General features: G+C 47.4%; 1 protein-coding gene across 2 annotated transcripts in view; it reads right to left on the bottom strand.

Annotated features, from left to right (window-relative positions):
* STK11 (serine/threonine kinase 11) overlaps positions 1 to 14,498 on the bottom strand; it is a 131,864-nt gene extending 117,366 nt beyond the window's left edge. Inside the window, exon 1 of one of the 2 annotated variants that reach the window (XM_078670860.1) lies at positions 13,531 to 14,498. In XM_078670860.1, the coding sequence (XP_078526986.1) occupies positions 13,531 to 13,811 (281 nt within the window). In that variant the 5' untranslated portion in view covers positions 13,812 to 14,498. The remainder of the gene's footprint in view (positions 1 to 13,530) is intronic. The other variant, XM_078670861.1, reaches the window with a different exon arrangement.
* Between the last annotated feature and the right edge of the window lie 6,177 nt (positions 14,499 to 20,675).

The following is a 20,675-nucleotide window of genomic DNA, read 5'->3' on the forward strand; positions in this document are numbered from 1 at the left end:
GCTAGCTGCACAGGAAGCCAGACCCTGGCATTCTTTTCATCCACACAATAGGGCAGAGCCTAACTGCTTAGTTTTCAGGAAACAGCTTAAGAAGCAACTTTTCAAGGAAGCTTATAACTGAGATGGTTATACAAAGCACTTGTGTGGCGCTGCAGTGACTGTGACTGTGCACTTCATCTCTTTGTTCATCAACTACAACCATCCATCAACACACAACTAGCCTTCTTTAAATCTTGGCCATTGTCAAGCTGCAAAGACCAAACTGGGAGACTAATGTTCACACGACCTACAATATTGTGAACAATTAGTAGTATACACTCGCTCCAAAACAGCCAAACAGATTTCCATGAAACCAATGAAAGGCACCAAATTTGCAGAAAGGGTGCAAAGCCAAAAATGCTGGTCAGTATTAGTTCAGCAGTTCTGGATTTAAACTAGGGGAAAAATCTCCAACAGAAAACCCATTTTATTGGCAAGTAAAAAAAAAAAAATAGTTGGGACCCCAATATGAACAAAGCAAACAAAACAAACTAGTCAGCACCAAATGGAGCACATTCTGGAGAGGTGTGGTGCAGCGGCCAGGGCAGCTGACTTCGGAGCACAGGGTTCACGGTTCGATTCGCGGCTCCGGGGGCAGCTCAGCCAAGCACCATGTGACTCTGGGCAATAGCTCACTTAATTTCCACGACAGCCCCCAGCGCCTTGAGACCCGTAAGAGTGAGTAGTTTGCGCTTTACAAATACACATTCTTAGATTTCCTACTAAATTAAGTTTCTGCCGAGCTTGTTGCAGATTGTTCGAATGATGGGAGTTAAAGTTAATAAGGATGCAAGAACAGGATTTTATATAAAAACGAGGAACGAACCGTAACTACAGAGAAGAAAGTGCATCTCTGTAATTAATAGGGATACGCGTTCTTAGAAGTAACAATGTAGTGAAGCGGTTCCAAAATAACAAGAAGGGCGCTGTAGAAAAGACATCCAACAAATAGAACTTCCCCAGTCTCTGCTGGACAAAGCCAGAGACCTGTGTGGCACTGTCCAGAAGGATACGGTACCCGGTCTGCACCGGACATAGGGAGAGGCCTCCAATGGATATACACAGGGAGAGTCCTCCGGGGAGCAGGCTCTCTCCCCTGTATGTCGATTTCCACGTCACACCCTGCCGCTCCACCACACTCTCTAGGTTGCTCTCCCACGCCCTTTCTAGTCCGTTGCTCGCTGCTTTTCCTAACCCCTCTTTTTGTTCTTCTTAAACACCTCCCCTTCTATTGCTGGACTGCATTGCTCTGTTCATAGCCCTACTGATGGTGGAGCTTTATTGTTACCCTGCCTCCCGCTCCACCATTGCTGCCAATGTGAGCCCTCATATCGTCTGAAGCAACATGGTGGCAATCTGGAAATATTAAAAACGAAGTTTCCGGGAGGAGCTTGGCGGGCATCCGTGATGGCCGCTTGAGCACAGCGCTCTCCGGACCCTCGCCGCTCCCGGCGATTTATCCTGACTAGATCCTGATTTCTTGTAAGAATTCAAGTAGAGGACGTTTGGCTGATTACCCTGGCACTTTTCGGAATTTGCTTTGGATCTTGTACTCCTGAGCTACGGTGGTCTGAACTTTTGGGCTCCGCCCTTGAGGTGCGCCCGGGAAGGGGTGCAGATCTGTGGCCGTCCTGGAATTGAACAACAACGGCAGGAGACCTGGCCTTGTGAGACCCCCTTCCTGAGTTTCGGTTTCGATTCTGTCTCGACCTGTGCCACGAGTGTGCGTATCGCGCTTGGCTGAGACTTGGAGACAGTTCGGACACGGGGCTTTCCTCTTGTCTATTTGCTGGTTTGGTGGCCTCCTCCCGAGTTGAGCCCTTCTTTTTGGTGTACTTTTGATCCTGAGTTTTGGGTGTTTGGCCCGTCGACCCTGGTGGCTTGTCCCGTGCCGCATCTTCAAAATGGCGGGCAGAGGGGACAGAGAAACGCGCAAGACGAAAACACCTCTGCGCGGAGCGCCGGTTCAGACGAACGTTATGGACCGTTATACTCAATCTAAGGGGTCCCCCGGAGCTGCCCTACCTGGCCACAGTACGGCCTCTGAACGAATTTTGGAAGAATCGGCGGAGCCTTCCCTACAGGATATCATGGGCGCCATCTCGGGAGTGAGGGAATCCACCGGCCTTCAGTACGAGGCCTTGGCCCACAAACTTGATACCGTGGCCATTGAGGTGAATCTGATTCGTGCTGATCTCGGCAAGACGAATGAGAGGGTGCAGTCATTGGATATTAAATCATCTAGCCTCACGAAAGACGTCTCGGAGCTCCAGACAGAGGTTGGGAATCTTCGTCGGGTGAACGACTTCATGACCCGACGCCTGGAGGATTTTGAAAACAGGGCACGTCGCTGCAATGTTCGCCTGGTTGGTGTACCGGAAAACCCTGAACCCCACTCTGTTGATCTCCTGGTTGAGGGTCTGATTTTAAACCATCTTGCCCCCTCCGGGCTTACCAAATTTTTCACGGTTGAACGCGCACATCGTGTCCCGGGGGGCAAAGTTAAGCCGGGTGCTCCGCCAAGGCCTATTGTGGCTAAACTGTTTCATTATAGGGATCGGGACGCTATCCTGCAGGCCTCACGGGTGAAGGGCCCGGTGGCCTTCGAGAATGCCACAGTGACCTTCTACCCGGACTTCTCCCAACAGGTTCAAAGACAACGGATGGAGTTTCGTGGTGCTAAGAAACGTCTTCGAGATCGGGGTCTACGCTATGCTATGCTTTTCCCCACCAGACTTCGTGTCGAGTATAATGAGCGTACTCTGTTCTTTGATAGACCGGATGCTGTTAATGACTGGCTGGACTCCTTGCCTGACCGTCCTCCTGAGACTGAGTCTGCCGCTCACCCTGGTGGTGCCGAAGGTGGTGTGGAGATCTGATTGTTTGACTCTGATGTCTCGTTTTGAATACGTTCCCAGGAGTGGTGGCCGGCGTACCTCTGCAATGTGATTATTTATTTTTTGTGTGTTGATTCTTGCTCTTACTGTAATCTGGGGGCGGGTGGAACGGAGACCTTTCCTCCTCCGGGGTCTTTGTGTAGACTAGGGGTTATGGGGCGACAGGCACACTGCAGGTTGGGGTGGCTCTTTAGCTTTTTGCAGGGGTGCAGGGTGGGGGGTGTTTCCTTTCAGCTTGGGGGAGGGGGGATGGGAAGTTCTTATTTTTTTGTGTGTTATTTTCAAGGCGAATTGCTTCTGTCTTTACTGTTGTTTCTGATGTCTAGCTCTTGGATGGGGGGTCCTGGCTCGGGTGGGTGGGATGGGGGGTAGGGGGTTGAAGTTTGTTTCCTGGAACGTTAATGGCCTGGGAGATCGCATCAAGCGCAGTGTGGTGTTGAAATATATAAGACGTTTGTCACCGGACATTGTTTTCCTGCAAGAGACCCATTTGATTGGGAAATAAAAGAAAAAAAAAAAAAGAAAAAAAAAAAAAAACGAAGTTTCCTATATTTGTAGTATAGGAAGATGTCACTACTGTCTTTGACAATACTGGTGCATGTAGAAAAGCATGTGGCAAAGCCCATATTGACAACCACAAAGCATTGGAAAAGTGGGACTCACTAGGCTTACCAATGCTTATTTCCTAGATCCAGCCAGAGCTATTTTCATTCTAGTAAAGATTTGCTAGTTGCACAAAACTAGGTTGACACAAATACCACTGCACCTTTTGCTCAGACCCACGCTTGTAGGTGAAGACCGGTGAGGCAGAACGCAGACTATTTACCCACATCCGCTCAATACAGTCCGGTCATCAACCTCGGAGTTGGCCTCACTTCACAGGGAGAACTAAAGAGACGGAGGAAACTGAATGACCGACTGCCAGGCAAATATTTGGTTAGGAAAACTATGCTTAAGGCAGAGTCCAAACATCTCTAACCTTACTTCGGAGGTAAACCGAGTGAATGAGATCTGTCCTGATCGAACTTGAATGAGAAAGGACGTGCAAAGACTGCTCCAGAGAGTACAGGTTCAGAGCCTGCAATCAGAATGCGCCTGCTAGAAACATAACCCACCAAGTAATGGCTTGAATTACAGCAATGGATGGAAATCGTCCTTTACTGTACCAAAAGCAGGTCTGGGTCCAACTAGACAATGAGTGTACTGGAGGGGTGACCGGGTGAAGTGGGCGCTCACAGACAAGGAAGGGAGCGCTTCACTGCATCTAGGATGGAGCCACAGCTCATCAAGCTCCCACAAGTAGAGACAGCTCCACGACTAAATAAAGATACTGCTGTGATGACTCAACCCCATCATAACTCGCAGAGACCATCTGGCACTGCTTGTGACCAGAGCAGACAGAAGACAGAGCAAGGATGAAGAAAAGCTGCTGGGTCTGTTTTACATGGCCATGGACTTGAAGGGGTCTTACTATCACAAGTCACTAGTCGTTAAAAAGCAGAAGATTCACTGAAGCGTGCATGGCAGGAGCTCCAGGGCTGCAGTAAGTCCTCAGGCAAAAAACAACCTGCATCAAACTGAGCATGGAGAGGACTCCTCCTCAAGGGCATACTTGGAAGTAGTCGGGGGGAGGCGGCTGCATATTTCTGCGACTTCACCTCTGCAAGTGCAGATGATTTTAATGAGTGAACCTGACAAAAGCCTAGTAACAGTGAGGGTTGGTACAGTCCTAGAAAAGCAAACCATGAAAAGCATCTGAGGTGGTGAATTCTAAGACATGAAAAAAGAGCAACCTTCAAAGTGCTAATGTCACAGAAGTGCTAATATTGACAAAAGCAAGTGCAACTGAAGCCCTGGACGAGCCCACCGGCAGATCCTCTCGAGAAGGCTAATCGGAGCATGAAAGTAAAACTGGGTCCATGCACATTCGAAGGTGCAACAGCCAAGCACCATCAAGAGTACGCTTCACTCGCCCTGTCCTACCCCACTTATGACTAAATGTGCATTTGTAAAGCCCATTAAACCATAGACATCAAAGCGATGTAACCAGCAAGAGCATACAGGGCTGACAAACAAAGACAATTATAGCTGTGAGAAAAGCCAAGTGTTCACATTCTTGTGAAATGCAGAGCTTGAAGTAATATTAGCAATGTATACCAGGAGAGTGTTCTAGACTATAACCTAGCAGCTGCCACCAAAAGTGCACGCTCGCCCCATCTCGCCTTCCTAAAGCGGGGAACAGTCATGTTCCTCGACCAGCAGATAACAACTGTCTGCAGGGAATATACCAGTTAAAAACAGTTCTTAAATAATAAGAGCCCTGCAGGTTAAGGGCCTTAAAAAAACCAGACACAGGGCTTTGAACAACAGACGTTTTGTCACTAGAAGCCAACGAAGAGTCCACATCCCCTTCCTCACCGGTAGATGTTTAGGAATGCCCAAAACTAATCACGCCTCCACATTCTGGACAGCCTGAAGTTTATTAAGGGAATACTGGTTGGCGTTCAATGTTACAGTGGTCAAGGAGAGATCCTATTAGCGCAATGATCTCCGACACTCATGCTCCTTGGGGAGGAAGGGAAAGATCAATTTCAGGCACCTGATGATCCAAAAACAAAGACTCACAGTACTCTTAACCTGGAGGTCAAACGTCAGGGTGTTATGAAAGATCAAACCCAGTTTTTTAGAAGAGGTTCTAGGAACAAGTAGTGACTCACAAGTCACCGGCCACCAGCGGTCAGACCAAACAGAGTTCTTTGCTGTGAAGATCATAATCTCCGTCTTATCGACATTCATCTTTAGCCACTTCTCTAGCATACAGGTACTGGCTTGTCCCATACACAAACTAAACGTTTCTGCTACACCTTCCCGATGACTGGATATGTAAACAATGATTTGTGATCGCCCGAATAGGACAATACCTGAAAGCAACATACCAGTTTAGCCAGAGGGGCCACAAAGGTGACACAATGTGGGACACCACAGGGAAGCTGGAAAGATGAATCTCTTAAGTCTCCGCAGCTCACTCTCTGTGTCCTATTTGCTATAAAGGATACTGGAAGATGGAGGGAAGAACCCCTCAGCCCACCCTCAAGCAGTCTTCGCACCAATCGCATGGGAGATATGGTATCAAAGGCGGAGGATAACTAGCATAACCAAAATAGCCGCGCGTCTGTGATCTACTTGGCGGCAAATGTAATCTGCCATTCCTAGGAATGCAGATTCAGTGTGGTGGTTCCCCCAAAGACATTCTGTGAGGAGTCTAGAAGCTCAGAAGATGTTAAAAAAAACCTGCTTATTACTGATTTATGCGCTGCTCAAGGAGTTTAGCCGGTACGGGTAACAAGGAGATAGGTTGAAGATTTTTTAAATCTCCTGTATCCCTAATCTTTTTCAGGGGAAACATTTCTTTTTTCCAGCATTGGGGATAAACTCCGGAGTCCAACACCTGGGCATACACCTTCTCAAGAAAAGCGGTAATTAGATATGGTGTGAGTTGCATTACCGTGGGTGGGCAAGGATCGTCAGGGGAATCTGATGCAATTTGTCCCAGAATTGTTTTTTTTCAGCTGCTGGCAAACCAAAGAAGGAAGACAATTCACCCTAAATGGGGGACCTCTCTAAGGAGTTATCTTCCATAAATGTAGGCACCAGGCCATCCTCCGCACCTTGAAATTCAAAGAGAATCTTCAAAATCGTATCCACAAAAAACTAGGCCTCCCTATTTGTAAAATCTAGAGATTTTTTCAGCTTGTGTTGAGCTGGTGGCGATATCAGATCGCGAACCACCTTAAACAGTTCCTTAGATACACTGATCGCAAATTTTACTTTAAGAGAGAAGTATGAAGATTTTGCCTTTTTACAGCATTCTTATATTGTCGAATTGTCTGTTTTTCCTTTTCTTCTGGACTATGTAACACTCTCTATCTCCGTTGTTGCTTGCGGCATTGTCGTTGGAGGTCTTTCAAACTCTCTGAAAACCACCATGGGGTGGAGACCATCCTCCTCCCCTAATTTTGGCAATAAGGAGTAAGTCATAAATGTAATGGATGCCGTATACACATACACACCTTCAGCCAATCATGGTGCCCTGGCAAACAGCATGTTGCATTCTGGAACTTGTACTCTTGCTTATGCCATTCTAGTTAATGGTGCAAGTCCCAGCACCCCAAGTGCTCGGTAATAAAAAAGTAAGGACGGATGGGAAGGCCATAAACCACAAGCAGCTACTGAGCTGCACTTAAAGGATTCACTGCCAACTCATGAAGATAAAGAACTTGCTCTGCTGTTGAAAATCTCGCTTCTCCAGGGGTGTTCATGTAAGACAGAAAGCCTCACATACATGAGCTGCTCTGCAGAAGCATGCATGTTAACTTGGTCTTCAAAAAGGAATGAACCAAAATGTTATGGCAGGTTTGCCAGAAGTGTTCACTTACAGGACATCAAGCACAGCAAGTGTCATACACAGAATATGCAAGTTGTAGAACTAAATTTGCTGTTCCCGACATTAATACTTGCAAAACACTTCATTGTTGTGCAACACAAACATCCGGTTCCAACATTCAGAAAACAAAACAATGTGCAAGGACATGGAGACCTAGACGAAGCGAAATGTGAAATACAACCCCCAGAATACATGATGCTGGCTAAAAAAAAAAAAATACAGATGCTACATGTTAGACTTGGCATCTTTTGGTGGGTTTTCCCTGAGTTTTTGCTTTCTGACGTCCCGGTTTTTACCTGTTTTTGCTGGCGTAACGTTTCTGCGCACTTTTCGCACTGATGATCAGTGGTAAAGTGCAGCCGCTCTCTGTCTCAATTGTGTTATGGATTGGTGTTACCATGATTGGATATTTGATTTACCTGTTAGCCCCTAGTAAAGTGCACTGCGTGTGCCAGGGCCGGTGAATCAAATGCTACCCAGGGGCCTCCAGCACTGGTTGTGCCACCCCCGTGAGTAGCCCTGAAAACAGTAACTTAGACATGCCATTGAAGACTCTGCGCGCAGTTTATAACTGCCATGTTGACTAGGCCAGTGCACACACGGGCCGGTCCCTAACCTTCCCTTTTTTTTACATGTCAGACATCTCTCAGGGAGACCCAAGGTACCCCTGTGGGCAGGGTGCAATGTATGTGAAAGGTAGGACATGCCCTGGTGTGTGTGTGTGGCATGTCCTAATAGTGAATTACAGCCAATTTCGTTTTTCACTATTGCAATGCTACCAGTTCCCCATAGGATAAAATGGGAGGGTTGTTTATAACATCTTATAAACATAACTGGCCCACGGAATTCGGTAAGAAAAGAAAATTTAGTATGCCTGAACTCAGAATCTAAAGATGCATCTTTTAGTGAAGGTGAGTTTTACATTGTGCGTTTGAAAATACCACTTTTAGAAAGTGGGTATTTTCTTGCTCAGTCATCCCGTGTGCCTCTGCTGGAATGTGGATTGCCTGTCTGGGTTTTGGATGACAGAAGGCTGGGAGGGGCCGGAGGGACTCCAGGTAGTCTAGGTAGGTCAGGAAAGGGCTGAATAGATCTGGGCTAAGATGAGAGAAGGGGAGGAGATTTCCTTGCACCTCAAAGGGCCTGGCTGCCTCCGACAAATGCTGTCTCCACCTCCTGCCAGGAATTCACACCAGAGAAGGTCCAACTGGTTCTGGCCAGGCACAGATACCCTCTGCCTGAAAGATCAAAGGATTTTGGAACATAAATACTGGGTCCCAGACCCCTGAACTTTAGAACTAATCTGGATCAAGAAGACTGCCAAGAAGAAGAGCTGGAGAAGCTGTGGTAGTTCCTCCTCACTTTGCTGTGTGCTTTGCTGGGCTGACCTGCAGTGGCTGCTTCCGTCTTGGGCAGTGAAAGGCCTGGACAGGACTTTCTGCAACATAATTTGTGAGTATCTCCAAGGGCTTGAGGTAGAGCTTGCCCCCTGTTCAAGAAGTCTCAGGAACAGCAAAGACTTCAAACTCTTCTGCCCTCAGCACTGGGGACTGTGTGTTTTGTGCTGCATCAGAGGAACAGCAACTCGAGGACATCTACGACCCCGCTGCCGACTCAGTGTCCTGAAGGCACCTCAAAGCCGCAGCGCAACCTTGGTTTCACCGACAAAGCCTTTTGATGCCGCCACCGAGCTGCTGCTCGCACCGCGACCTGTGGGCACCACACTCCGCACCGCCGTGCTTCACGAGGACGCCTTGGCCTCCCCGACGCAGACGCTCCACACCGAAATGGATGCCGCTGCTTGCACTGTGGTTCGAGGGCACCGCTCGTAAACCACACGAAGCACCGCCCCATCCCACACCGCAGTTTTGGCCCACCGACGCCGGCACCATCGACTCCCGCTCGTCAGCCGACGACAGCACTTCAGCAACAACGACGACGCTGCTTGCGCCATGACCTGTCAGCACCGTGACTAGCACAGCCTTCATCTCGCACCGAGACCCTGGTCTCACTGACGCCGCCATCTAACACCACCACCGACCCGCTGCTCACACCGCGACATGGGGGCACCGCACTGCACGGTGGCACTTCGTGTCGTAGCACTCGCCCCCTGCCGATGCCAGCGCTCCTGATTCCATCAGAGAGGAGCTCGACCTGCAGCGCGAGTGATCCCAAGGGCCTCATCACCCTGAGTTTCTCACAGGTACTGTTTGCGGGTCTTCCCGACACCGTAGTTGGCCCGCGACCAGCCAGAACTGTTGGATTTGTTGTTCACGGCGCCGTGGTAGCCCCGGACGGAGCTACCGACATCGAGGAACTTTGTTTTAAACTTATTTTGGTAACTACAGACTTTTTTCATATAGTACTGAGGATTTTTGTCGTTTTTGGTCTGGTTTTAATTATAATAAAAATATTGGATATTTTTTTTAACTGGTGTGGTGTCCGTTTGTAGTGCGTACACTGTATTACTGTGGGCTCTGTGCACATGCTTTACACACTGCCTCCAAGTTAAGACTGACTGCTCGTGCCAAGCTACCAAGGGGGTGAGCAAGGTTTTTTTTTTTTTAGGAGTGTAACTCCCTTATCCTGACCAGAGTGGAGATTTTTGCCTGGCTTCGGCCCGTGCCCTAGCCTACCAGAAATCCAATTTCTAACACTACATTACCTCATTTGCCAGGTGTAGGGCACTTCTAACGAAAGTCACTGATCGAGTCCTGGAGAACAGTGAAGTCTCTACTAGGTACATTGAACATGACTGTCAACAAGCCCCATGTCAAATGTTAAGTCTGCCAAAACGATTATCAAAATAAAAAACAAACTGCAGTCTAAAGGATTGGCTGAAACTGCGTTAGCTTGGTTCTGAGAGAACTAAAGTGTAATAATAAAGAAAGTCTAAAATAACGGGGGAAACCCCTACATGTGATTGTAAAATGAGTGTGCAGATATTTTACTCACAAAACAAGAAAGCCTGTGGAACATCAAAGCTGGTTGGACAAAGATTTCACTAACAAATGACGCAAGTGCCTACAAAGCAATTATGCGCTAAGACAGCAATGTCAGATGTACATATCGATTAGAAGGCACAACGGGTAAGAAAATATGGTCAGGGAGTTGATGGCTGAAGACCATCACGAAATATGATAACTAAAAGGTTCTACTTACACTCAAGTCCACAGTAAATCACATTACAGGTATGTAGTGGGGAAATGTTGGATATAACATACATCCTCCTTCAACTGCATTGAGTAAGTGTTTCAATCCAGTTAATATACCTTTGGCAGAGCAACTTAGTTTCATTGCATTGGAAATTGAAAAGATCATGAATAATCTAAAAAGAGCTCAGGTTGGCAGGGACAGATTAACTCAGTTTATTATTTCAAAAAGATCCTCAATCCTGGGCAAGGCTTTTATGCCCACACTTCCAGCAAACAGCAACTTCATACCCACCTTAGAAGGAGGAGGCTCACTGAAAGGGGGTAGGCGTGGTGGTGGTGGGGGGGTATACTAGTTGTCCGATTGCCTGGGCTAATTTCACTCATTGACTAGTCCTCTAAAACCTACGCACGCACTATTGCGAGCTGTAATGGAGTGGGTAAATACCAGAGTTGATGTCAGGGTTCAAATCAACTGTTGGCAGGCAGACCCACAAACAAAGCTGACCAATAAGTACAAGTTGCCACTTACAGATTACATTCAGGCTCTTCCATACCAGAACTTGGTGAAGTAACACAAAACGCCAAATTAAACAAAAAAGGGGTCTATAAATGCAAACCTGTACCAGACAGCATGAAAATAAAAAAAATAGCAAAACGGTGTTAGAAATATGTGCTGAAAAATCAAAAAATTGGATCTTGACAACAGAATATAAGGGAGCTACGGCAGGCAAACGTGACTTTGGAGAAGCAGAAACACCCCACCCGCTCCAACACCTTCGATCCTCCGCAGAAACCAGAGTATCCACCACTATGAACAGAGATGAAGACAAAAAGGGCCAAAAAGCAGGGTGCTGAACATGACACAGATCAGGAGACGTGCCAGACTGTTTAGTTACGACTCTGAAGCCTCACAGAACACAGTGGCTGTTCTAACTGAGGGACTCCTTTGGCATAAGATAGAACTCACGTCCCAATGCCCGGAAACAGACCGCACTGCGCCTCATAGCTTCTAAGTATGTAAATATTTGTTAGGTTGAGTTTCCCGAGGCCGCCCTTGGGCATAAGATACAACACATGTATGTACTCCGTGACCGGGAACAAACAGCTCAGCGTCTCACCTCCAAAGCACTGCAGACCCAAGGATCTGAGTGGTGGGGTTAGAATCATCAGTAGTAAGAACTAGTGCAGGTTACCCTTTGCTGCCCATCTGTTCTCTTTACACAAAAACCTTTGAGGTTCTTCAAAACTAAATGTACTGACCATGGCAGGGGCGGCTCTAGGCTCCTGGCGGCCCTGGGCAGGGAGCGTAGGTAGGGGGCCCCCGGAAGAGGGGGGGGTCCGGACGGGGCGGAGACCCCGGAGCTCAGGAGGGGGGGGGGTCAGGGTGTTAGGAAGTGGAACAGAGCCGAAGGCCGCCAAATCCCTGCCTGGGGCCGCCACGCAAATATGTATCCATCCTCAGAGGATTATTATATTACGGATATATATTGGCATGGAGGCCCCTGGGGTTTGGTGGCCCTGTGCAGGTGCACAGCTTGCACATGCCTAAGGCCGCCCCTGCCCATGGCAGGTGGCAAGGCCAGGAGATAAAATAAGTGATTAACAGACCTCTGAAAATAAGTGATTAACAGACCTCTGAAAACAATGTCAAAACGAGCGAGCAGGAAAGGAAGAACTTCCTTAACTGCAACACTAATTTTGCATCATTGGAGTCCTGTTAAATCTCAGTTGGTACGGACAGAAGAAATTTATAATCACCCCCACCCCTCCAATTACAATAAGTAAAGTATACAGGGGGGAAGATTAAAAAAAAGACCCTTACAAAAAAAGATTAAGCATATTCCCATAAAGAGTAAGCAACATATTAGTTAATGATGAAGAAGTAAACAAGGAAGAAAGGGTCACTTTGGAGTGTGCTTATTATTTCCGTCTAATCCAGACAATCCTCAGATCTGCAGACCAGTGCAGACTGGGGATTGACAAGTGACCAGCTCTCTGCGAGGACCTCCAAGCACATGTACTGTACAAAACACAGGAGGTTACGGCACCAAGTACCTTTCTTCTACACTTTTTGAGACCTACTAATAAGTTACACCATAAGCTACTATGTACTTAAAGTATTTGAATACATTCTTTTAAGCTAGTTCAGTAGCTGGAGGTACAATCTTCATAGAGACCTGGTTCTGGCGCTTCTACAATGAAAATACCTTGTGTAATGATTACATTACAATCACCTCAAGGACATGTGCCACCCTCCACCTCGGCATTATCCACAGTGTCTACGGATGATACCTATTCTTGCACTCCTGGGTATCCCACCCAAGAGCGGAGACTGCGTGCCTTCTTTTATATTGTATCTACCCGTTTTCATTTTTATCCCACATGTAGCTGGGACCTTAGACTGCGGTTTGTTTTGTACAATGTATCCCCTATTTTACCCAATTGGTCCCTCCCTTCCTAACGCTTTGTATTCCACCCTTAATCCTGTAAAGCACTCTGATACCCTCACGGGTCTGGTTTGCGCTCTATAAAACAAATAAAAAATAATAGAAAGAGGTGATGTTACTCCCACTTCCTCAACATGCCTTACCATGAACAGCTACCAGAGGCAATTTCATCTTGAAGACAAGTACAATGGGCAAGAAGGCCTGTAGCAAAGGCACAGCTATCCGAGACCCTGGAAAAGCTGTGGCACAACATCCTGTATTCTGTGAACCTTGTGACCTGGGCACCAATAAGAGTAAAAAGGCAGTAGCGCCCTGTCTCACATCTTTATCCTGACTTTAACTGAACCTGGAACAAGCTGGATAGTCCATGACCAGACCACATGCAACCATTAACTGATTCATCGCCACTAGTTTTAAATTCTGCACTTACATTCCATTAAAAGCACATTTAAACATGGTGAAAAATATATTTTGCAACACAATTTTGCTCCCTACCTGGTGCAATCACACAATCATCGAGCATGATTTTCACACTATAGCATACTTACTTTTTCACATTTGCCTCTCCGTTAGGGATCCTACGTAGCTTCTTCTTCTTAAGGATTTTCACAGCCCTTCGGCAAAGTGTATCAGAGTCCAGCATCTCCTTCACTTTGCCATACGAACCTTCCCCCAATAAATCGCCCATCAAATACTTGCCAATTAGCTTCGCCCGCTTACGCCGGGGTTGGTAGATCACCTCAGTTGAGTCAATTCGATGGATAAAAGATTCCATCCCCAACTCTCCCTCTGCAAAAAAGCCCATTTCCGTCGTCTCTTCCTCATCCATGCTGGGCTCTGCACAACTCCCAGCACACTCCGGGCTACAGTAGACCAATCCACTCTTGGAAGAGCAAGTAAATCCACTCTTGGAGAGACTCGAAAAACCCCTTGTGAGAGGTACCCGTAAATTCACTTATTGAAGGAATATCGCAGAACCTGTTCAGAATTTCTTGCTTTGGCCACGGACAAGTCAGGACTTCCTTGGCAAGAGGGGCTAAATGGGCTCAGCAGGTACCAGTTAGTCCACCAGTACAAAGAACAGTTAGAAGGGCTAGCGCAAGCCCGGCCGTGGTCACAAAATGTCGAGATGGTAATGGTCCTAGGACCAATGTTCAACCAGTCTCCACTCTTAGCAAGAGGTGAGTCATGTTCCAAATCGTTATTGCCCTTCCTGCAGGAAACAGACATTTACCATGGCTGGGACAGGTTGGAGAGTGTTCAGCACTTGCACAATGTATTCCCAATCATGGCCCTCACTCTCCTGACCTGTGCAGCAGGCACTCGCTTTCTGAAGCGACAGCGGTTCACTGGGGTTTTTGAGGTCTGTTGAAGACAATGGGCTTATGAGAGCCCACTTTATGTTTAGACCCCTATAAACATACGCCTACTAAGAACTCAACTAAAATCCCTTTTGGCTACCACAAAAATGGCAAACGAGGTTACTCCCTAAACAATCCACAGCTTCCCCACCCTGGTGCCACAGAGACTTGTGTAGGTTTGGAGTCAAAGGTCAGGCTCAAATATCTTCTCCGGCCACCCTCGCACTCCTCAGATGCCAATGGCTAGAGTATCCACAAATAGAAACTCCTTCAGATTCTGCCCCTTAACAACCAGTGCAGGTTCTGCCCTCTCACTCATTCCTTTCTTCAACTCCCTCTCCCAGAGACTCACTGACACCACTCAGTGTCTACACTGCCCCTTCCAGACACTCTCTGACCCAACTGTCTCTATATTGCCCCCACTACCCTCTCAAGCGACTCTCTGGCCCCACCAAGTGTCTATACTGACCCAAGCCCCACCCAGCAACTCACTGACCCCCGATACTGCCCCCCAAGAGACTCTATGACCCCCCCTACTGCCCTCCCAGAGACTCACTGACCCCCTACTGCCCTTCAAGAGACTCTATGACCCCCCTACTGCCCTCCCAGAGACTCACTGACCCCCCTACTGCCCTCCAAGAGACTCACTGACCCCCCTACTGCTGACCCCCCTACTGCCCTCCAAGAGACTCTATATGACCCTCCTACTGCCCTCCCAGAATCTCTGACCCCCCTACTGCCCTCCCAGAGACTCACTGACCCCCCTACTGCCCTCCCAGAGACTCACTGACCCCCCTACTGCCCTCCTAGAGAATCTCTGACCCCCTACTGCCCTCCCAGAGACTGAGACTCTATGACCCTCCTACTGCCCTCCCAGAATCTCTGACCCCCCTACTGCCCTCCCAGAGACTCACTGACCCCCTACTGCCCTCCCAGAGACTCACTGCCCCTGCTCAGTGTCTATACTGCCCCTTGCCCCTCCCAGAGACTCACTGTGTTTACTGCCCCTTACTGTCAGGACTGCACTGCCCTCCCAGAGACCCTTCCCTCCCTGTCCTGCTGGGAGACGCCCTCCCACCCCTGCTCAGGGCCCCCTCGGGGGCCTGGCCGCTTCCCACCCCCGGCTCTGCTGCTGGATTGCTGCTGGAGTCGGTTCTCTCCCTCCCTGGCCTGGAGGCCCCTGGGTGCTCCACTCCCCGGGTCCGGGGCGCCCTCAGCCTTCGCTGGGGCCCGTCAGGCGGGGAACCGGCATCTCTGGTCGCTGTGAGTGCAGGCTCTGGGCTTCACATCCCCGGACTCCCAGGCTCCCCTCCGCCTCCCGCTGCAGAGCTCAGGCTGCCGCCATCTTGTTGACGCGGACCCGCCCCCTTCGGGTAGACACAGAGGACGGACTGTGCGCGCGGCCTTCAGGAGGCCCCGCCGCCACCGGCCGCATACCGCTGCTACCCGACCCGCGCGCTAAGTGAAATAACCCATGGTTATAATGAATAGCACATACCGATCAAACTCTTGGTTCTAATAGTGCACATTTTTAACAACGCGTTGAAATCCTTTGATAATGTTTGAAAAATTTATTTGTGGACATTTACAAATAAAACATTTTAATTTAAATTGTATCATCCATTCTGTATTAAGAGGTGCAATACGTGTTTTTCTACTCATTCACGAACTTTTGTCTCACTTTATCTTGTTTGTTTTACCATTACTCTGCTTGTTTTTACAAACACACGAACAATATTCCTTTTTCAAGATGGCTGCGAGGTTTGCGTTAAGTGGACCGCAAATCCCCATTCAAGGAGGTAGAAATCCGCCCTTCGTCTATGTCCACGACGATCAATTCCTGACTTAACGACCGGCAGGTTACGCAGAGACGCCCTACGGAAGCCGGCACGAGCGTGAGGCTTGTCTCTCTATTGGCAGCGCCTTTGACAAGCCCACCCACGGCAATGGTTGTGGATTGGCTGGCCGTGTGACAGCCAGCGGCGAGGGCGTGTCTACGAGACATCTGCCGTTTATTTTGTTTTTCTATCCCCCGCGAGCTCACGCACGCTTTGACCAATCCGTGCTCCGGCCGCGCAGTGGTGGATGAGCCTGTCAATCATGAAGCCCCGCCTTCAAAGTAGGTACTTGTACACTTCTTGATCTGGTACAAACCAGAGGAGCATGAAGGGAAATCTGGGGGGATGTCTCACCTCCCAAAGAGCAGTGTCACCACCCTGATGGAAAAAATGACAATAAATAAATAAATAAACAAACAAACAAACAAACAAACAAATATATATGTATATATATATATATATATATATATATATATATATATATATATATATATATATATATATATATATATATATATATATATATATATATATATATATTTATTTATTTATTTTTTACCTACTGGCAGTCGCCAGTAGGTAGTTATAGTTAGGACCTAGTTTCCATAGGAAATCCGCAACATTCTATTGGGAATAACTTTGGCGTTGATGGACGGAATTTGCTGCATTTCTCCAAGAAAATGGCCAGCTCCGCTCCGCTCCTTCCCTGAAAGTTTGGGGGGGGATTCGTCAAGCGGGGGCCGAGATAAAAGGGGGGTCCCAAAATGTGTTTTCCCTATGTTAATTTCCATAGGGCGGTGGGACTCACTTTTAGCCCGAACGGCTGAATGGATTTCCACCAAACTTGGCAAAATTGTAGGGACTGGTAGCCCGATGTGCCTTTGCTATGTCTCAAGATATGTGCTCCAGAGGATTTTGAGTCATTTAGGTTAAAAAAAATATATATATCTATAAGCGCGCCCCGGTACGCGCACCGGGGCGCGTACCAGCGCGCTACGCGAGTTCGCGAGCGGAAAGCTGATTGGCTCTCGGGTGTCTGTCAACATTCCAAACAGTCCGGAGCGGCCGCCATCTTGTGTCTCGGTAGGATTGAGACACAAGAGGTGGCAAAAACAAAGGGGGAAATTACCAAAAGGGGGCAGGGTAGACCCCCCCTTGACCCCCTAGGTTTGATGTGGGGGCCATAAAAGGGCCCCGTGGGGCAAAAACACATTTATTTTTTTCGATTTACGTGGGGGGAGCGCCCAGTACGCGCACCTGGGAGCGTACTGGGGAGCGTACCATGGAGAAAAAAGAATGACAGAGTTTTTAAAAAATGTAGCATTTTTTTAAAAATTGGAGGTAGTTCTAAAAAGAACTGTTTTTTTAATTATTTTTGTTGTTTTATTATTTTTTGAACATTTTTTACTTTTTTTGGCTTTTATGAACAATTTTATATTTTTTTTGTAATTTTTATGGGGACAAACAAAAAACAGGGAATTGTAAACGGCTCAACTGGAGCAAAAAAAATCAGAAAAAAATTAAGGTTTCTTTCTGCAGTTGTGGTTGTCTCCAGCACGGTTGATGAGTTTGATGCTTTGCTCGCCATAGGAAATTGTAGCCCCGCAAAATATACAAATTATTTTGTAATCTCCGAACTGGCGTTGTATATTTGGGACCATCTCCCTTGTCTCTGGACCCGATGAAGTGGGTTGATTTGTTTTGGAGGTGCTAGGAGAAGATTGGGGAGGGTTTCTGGTCAGTTCTCTGACCTCTGCCGCAGCATAGTTGTTAGGGTGCCTGCGTTGCATGTGGCGAAGCATTGTATGGTTCCCAAATGAATATTTTTTGGCAGGGTTCCCCCTGGAAAGTACAGTGCCACAGATGAGACATGTCACCTTTGGCGTATTGACTTTGTTTTGGTCCTTTGGGATTTTAAAAAACTCCCACACAAAGTGCTCCTTAGGTGTATAGGAGGTATTAGGAACTGACTCTCCTCCTCCTCCTCCTCCTCCTCCTCCTCTTCTTCTTCACCACCAATGTGGTGTTGTGGTGGTCCTTGTGGTGGTGGTGGTGCAGATGCTCCTGCTGCTGCTGCTACTGTAGCCATTTCTCAATGAATAGAAGCAGGTCTTCCTCACTCAAAGAACAAAGTGAGAATGAGGAAAAAAGGTGGAGGCTTTCATCATTTGGAAAACAAAACTGTTCTGAACCAATGAAAAGTGTTATTTTCAGGTCACATGACCCTGGCTTTCATCATTTGGAAAACAAAACTGTTCTGAACCAATGAAAAGTGTTATTTTCAGGTCACATGACCGGACGCGCTTACTCTACGCGCCCGGGGGCGCGTAACGTAAGCGCGTCGGGGCGCGCCCCGGGGCGCTTACGCCGTGTGTCATAAGACGCATCACGTGGCTACGCGATACGTCACGATGATGTTTTCGTTCGCAGAAATAGCGCTAACGGGACGCTCACCGGTACGCGCACCGGGGCGCGCCGCACGACTGCGCTTACCGGTGCGCTCACCGGTACGCGCACCGGGAGCACTCTAGGGCAAAAAAGAAAATAAATAAATAAACATGAACAATATACATAAAAAAGTATTACATAAATATACAATATAGGATTCATTATAAAAATATTATATTTCATAGCTATAGAAATTAGCTATTAAAAAACCTATGAAATTCACTGAAAAAACCATAGGTTTAACACCAGTTATAGTTATGAATTAGCATTTAAAAAACCTATTAAATTCACTGAAAAAACCATAGGTTTGACACCAGTTATAGTTAGCTGGAAATTTTACTGACATAAAACCATTGAAATTCCCACGTTATAGTTAGTTGGACTCACTATAACTCGCGCGCCCGCAATGCACTGCTGATGATGTCACATATTACATCATTCATGACGTGGTTAGTGACATCACTGATGACATCTCAAATGACATCACTGATGACATCACTGATGACATCTCAAATGACATCACTGATGACATCACATCATGGCTTTTTTCAATTGTGTATCCATCTAAAAAAATTAGATTTATCTGTATTCTAGGAACGGATGGTTTGGTCCTACATTAGCATTTGATTAATTGAGAAGTCAATTCGGTTCACATCAGCACTTTACATTTATATTTATATATGCACTTTTGCACAGACTTTCTCCCACTCGTGCTTGCACTGACAAAAAGAAAAATAATAAAGAAAATATGAATGGTCATGCAAATCATGATGATAATAAAAATATGTATGTACTGTTATGCACGCAAGACTAATAGGCCATATTGATTGAGTTGAGAATAATCGGATTCATCCGGCAATAACACAGTATGGGCGCTGTAGCAACATAGGCAGTCTTGGATTTATCCAATGAGAATCTTAAAATTAATTGTATTTATTATTTTATAAATATTATGACATTTAAGCACTTTACATGTTTTTAGATGTTCTTTTAAACGTGTGTAGATATATCAAGTGTAACCAAAAGTGGTGATGGACGGAGCGTTGACAATACAAACACTCACCCCCAGTCAACTGATCTGGGTTTAATCCATCACCGTTCTTTAGCTCACTCCGCCACCCCAGTTCAGACATGGCCATATGCAAATCAGTCTGACCCTGTGCCTCATGGGAACAGTCCAACCCGAACTGCCAAGCCATGTCTTCCCTGGACCGGAATCAAGCTTCCCAGGACCGGTTTCTGGCATTACAGCCGTCTTCAGCCGGGCTTGCTTGACTCCAGTGGCAGTTCGGGCTGGACTGTTCCCATGAGGCACAGGGTCAGACTGATTTGCATATGGCCATGTCTGAACTGGGGTGGCGGAGTGAGCTAAAGAACGGTGATGGATTAAACCCAGATCAGTTGACTGGGGGTGAGTGTTTGTATTGTCAACGCTCCGTCCATCATCCCCTTTGGTTTTTCTTTGTTCGCCCTAAGTTGGCAGGGTATGCTCAGACTTGAGTCCCTTGCTCACTTTGCCACTGGATTCAAGCAAGCCCGGCTGAAGACGGCTGTAATGCCAGAAACCGGTCCTGGGAAGCTTGATTACGGTCCAGGGAAGACATGGCTTGGCAGTTCGGGCTGGACTGTTCCCATGAGGCACAGGGTCAGACTGATTTGCATATGGCCATGTCTGAACTGGGGTGGCGGAGTGAGCTAAAGAACGGTGATGGATTAAACCCAGATCAGTTGACTGGGGGTGAGTGTTTGTATTGTCAACGCTCCGTCCATCATCCCCTTTGGTTTTTCTTTGTTCGCCCTAAGTTGGCAGGGTATGCTCAGACGTGAGTCCCTTGCTCACTTTGCCACTGGATTCAAGCAAGCCCGGCTGAAGACGGCTGTAATGCCAGAAACCGGTCCTGGGAAGCTTGATTCCGGTCCAGGGAAGACATGGCTTGGCAGTTCGGGCTGGACTGTTTCCATGAGGCACAGGGTCAGACTGATTTGCATATGGCCATGTCTGAACTGGGGTGGCGGAGTGAGCTAAAGAACGGTGATGGATTAAAC

The sequence above is a fragment of the Lissotriton helveticus genome, chromosome 12, assembly GCF_964261635.1.
Source record: "Lissotriton helveticus chromosome 12, aLisHel1.1, whole genome shotgun sequence".
Classification (NCBI taxonomy): Eukaryota; Metazoa; Chordata; class Amphibia; order Caudata; family Salamandridae; genus Lissotriton; species Lissotriton helveticus.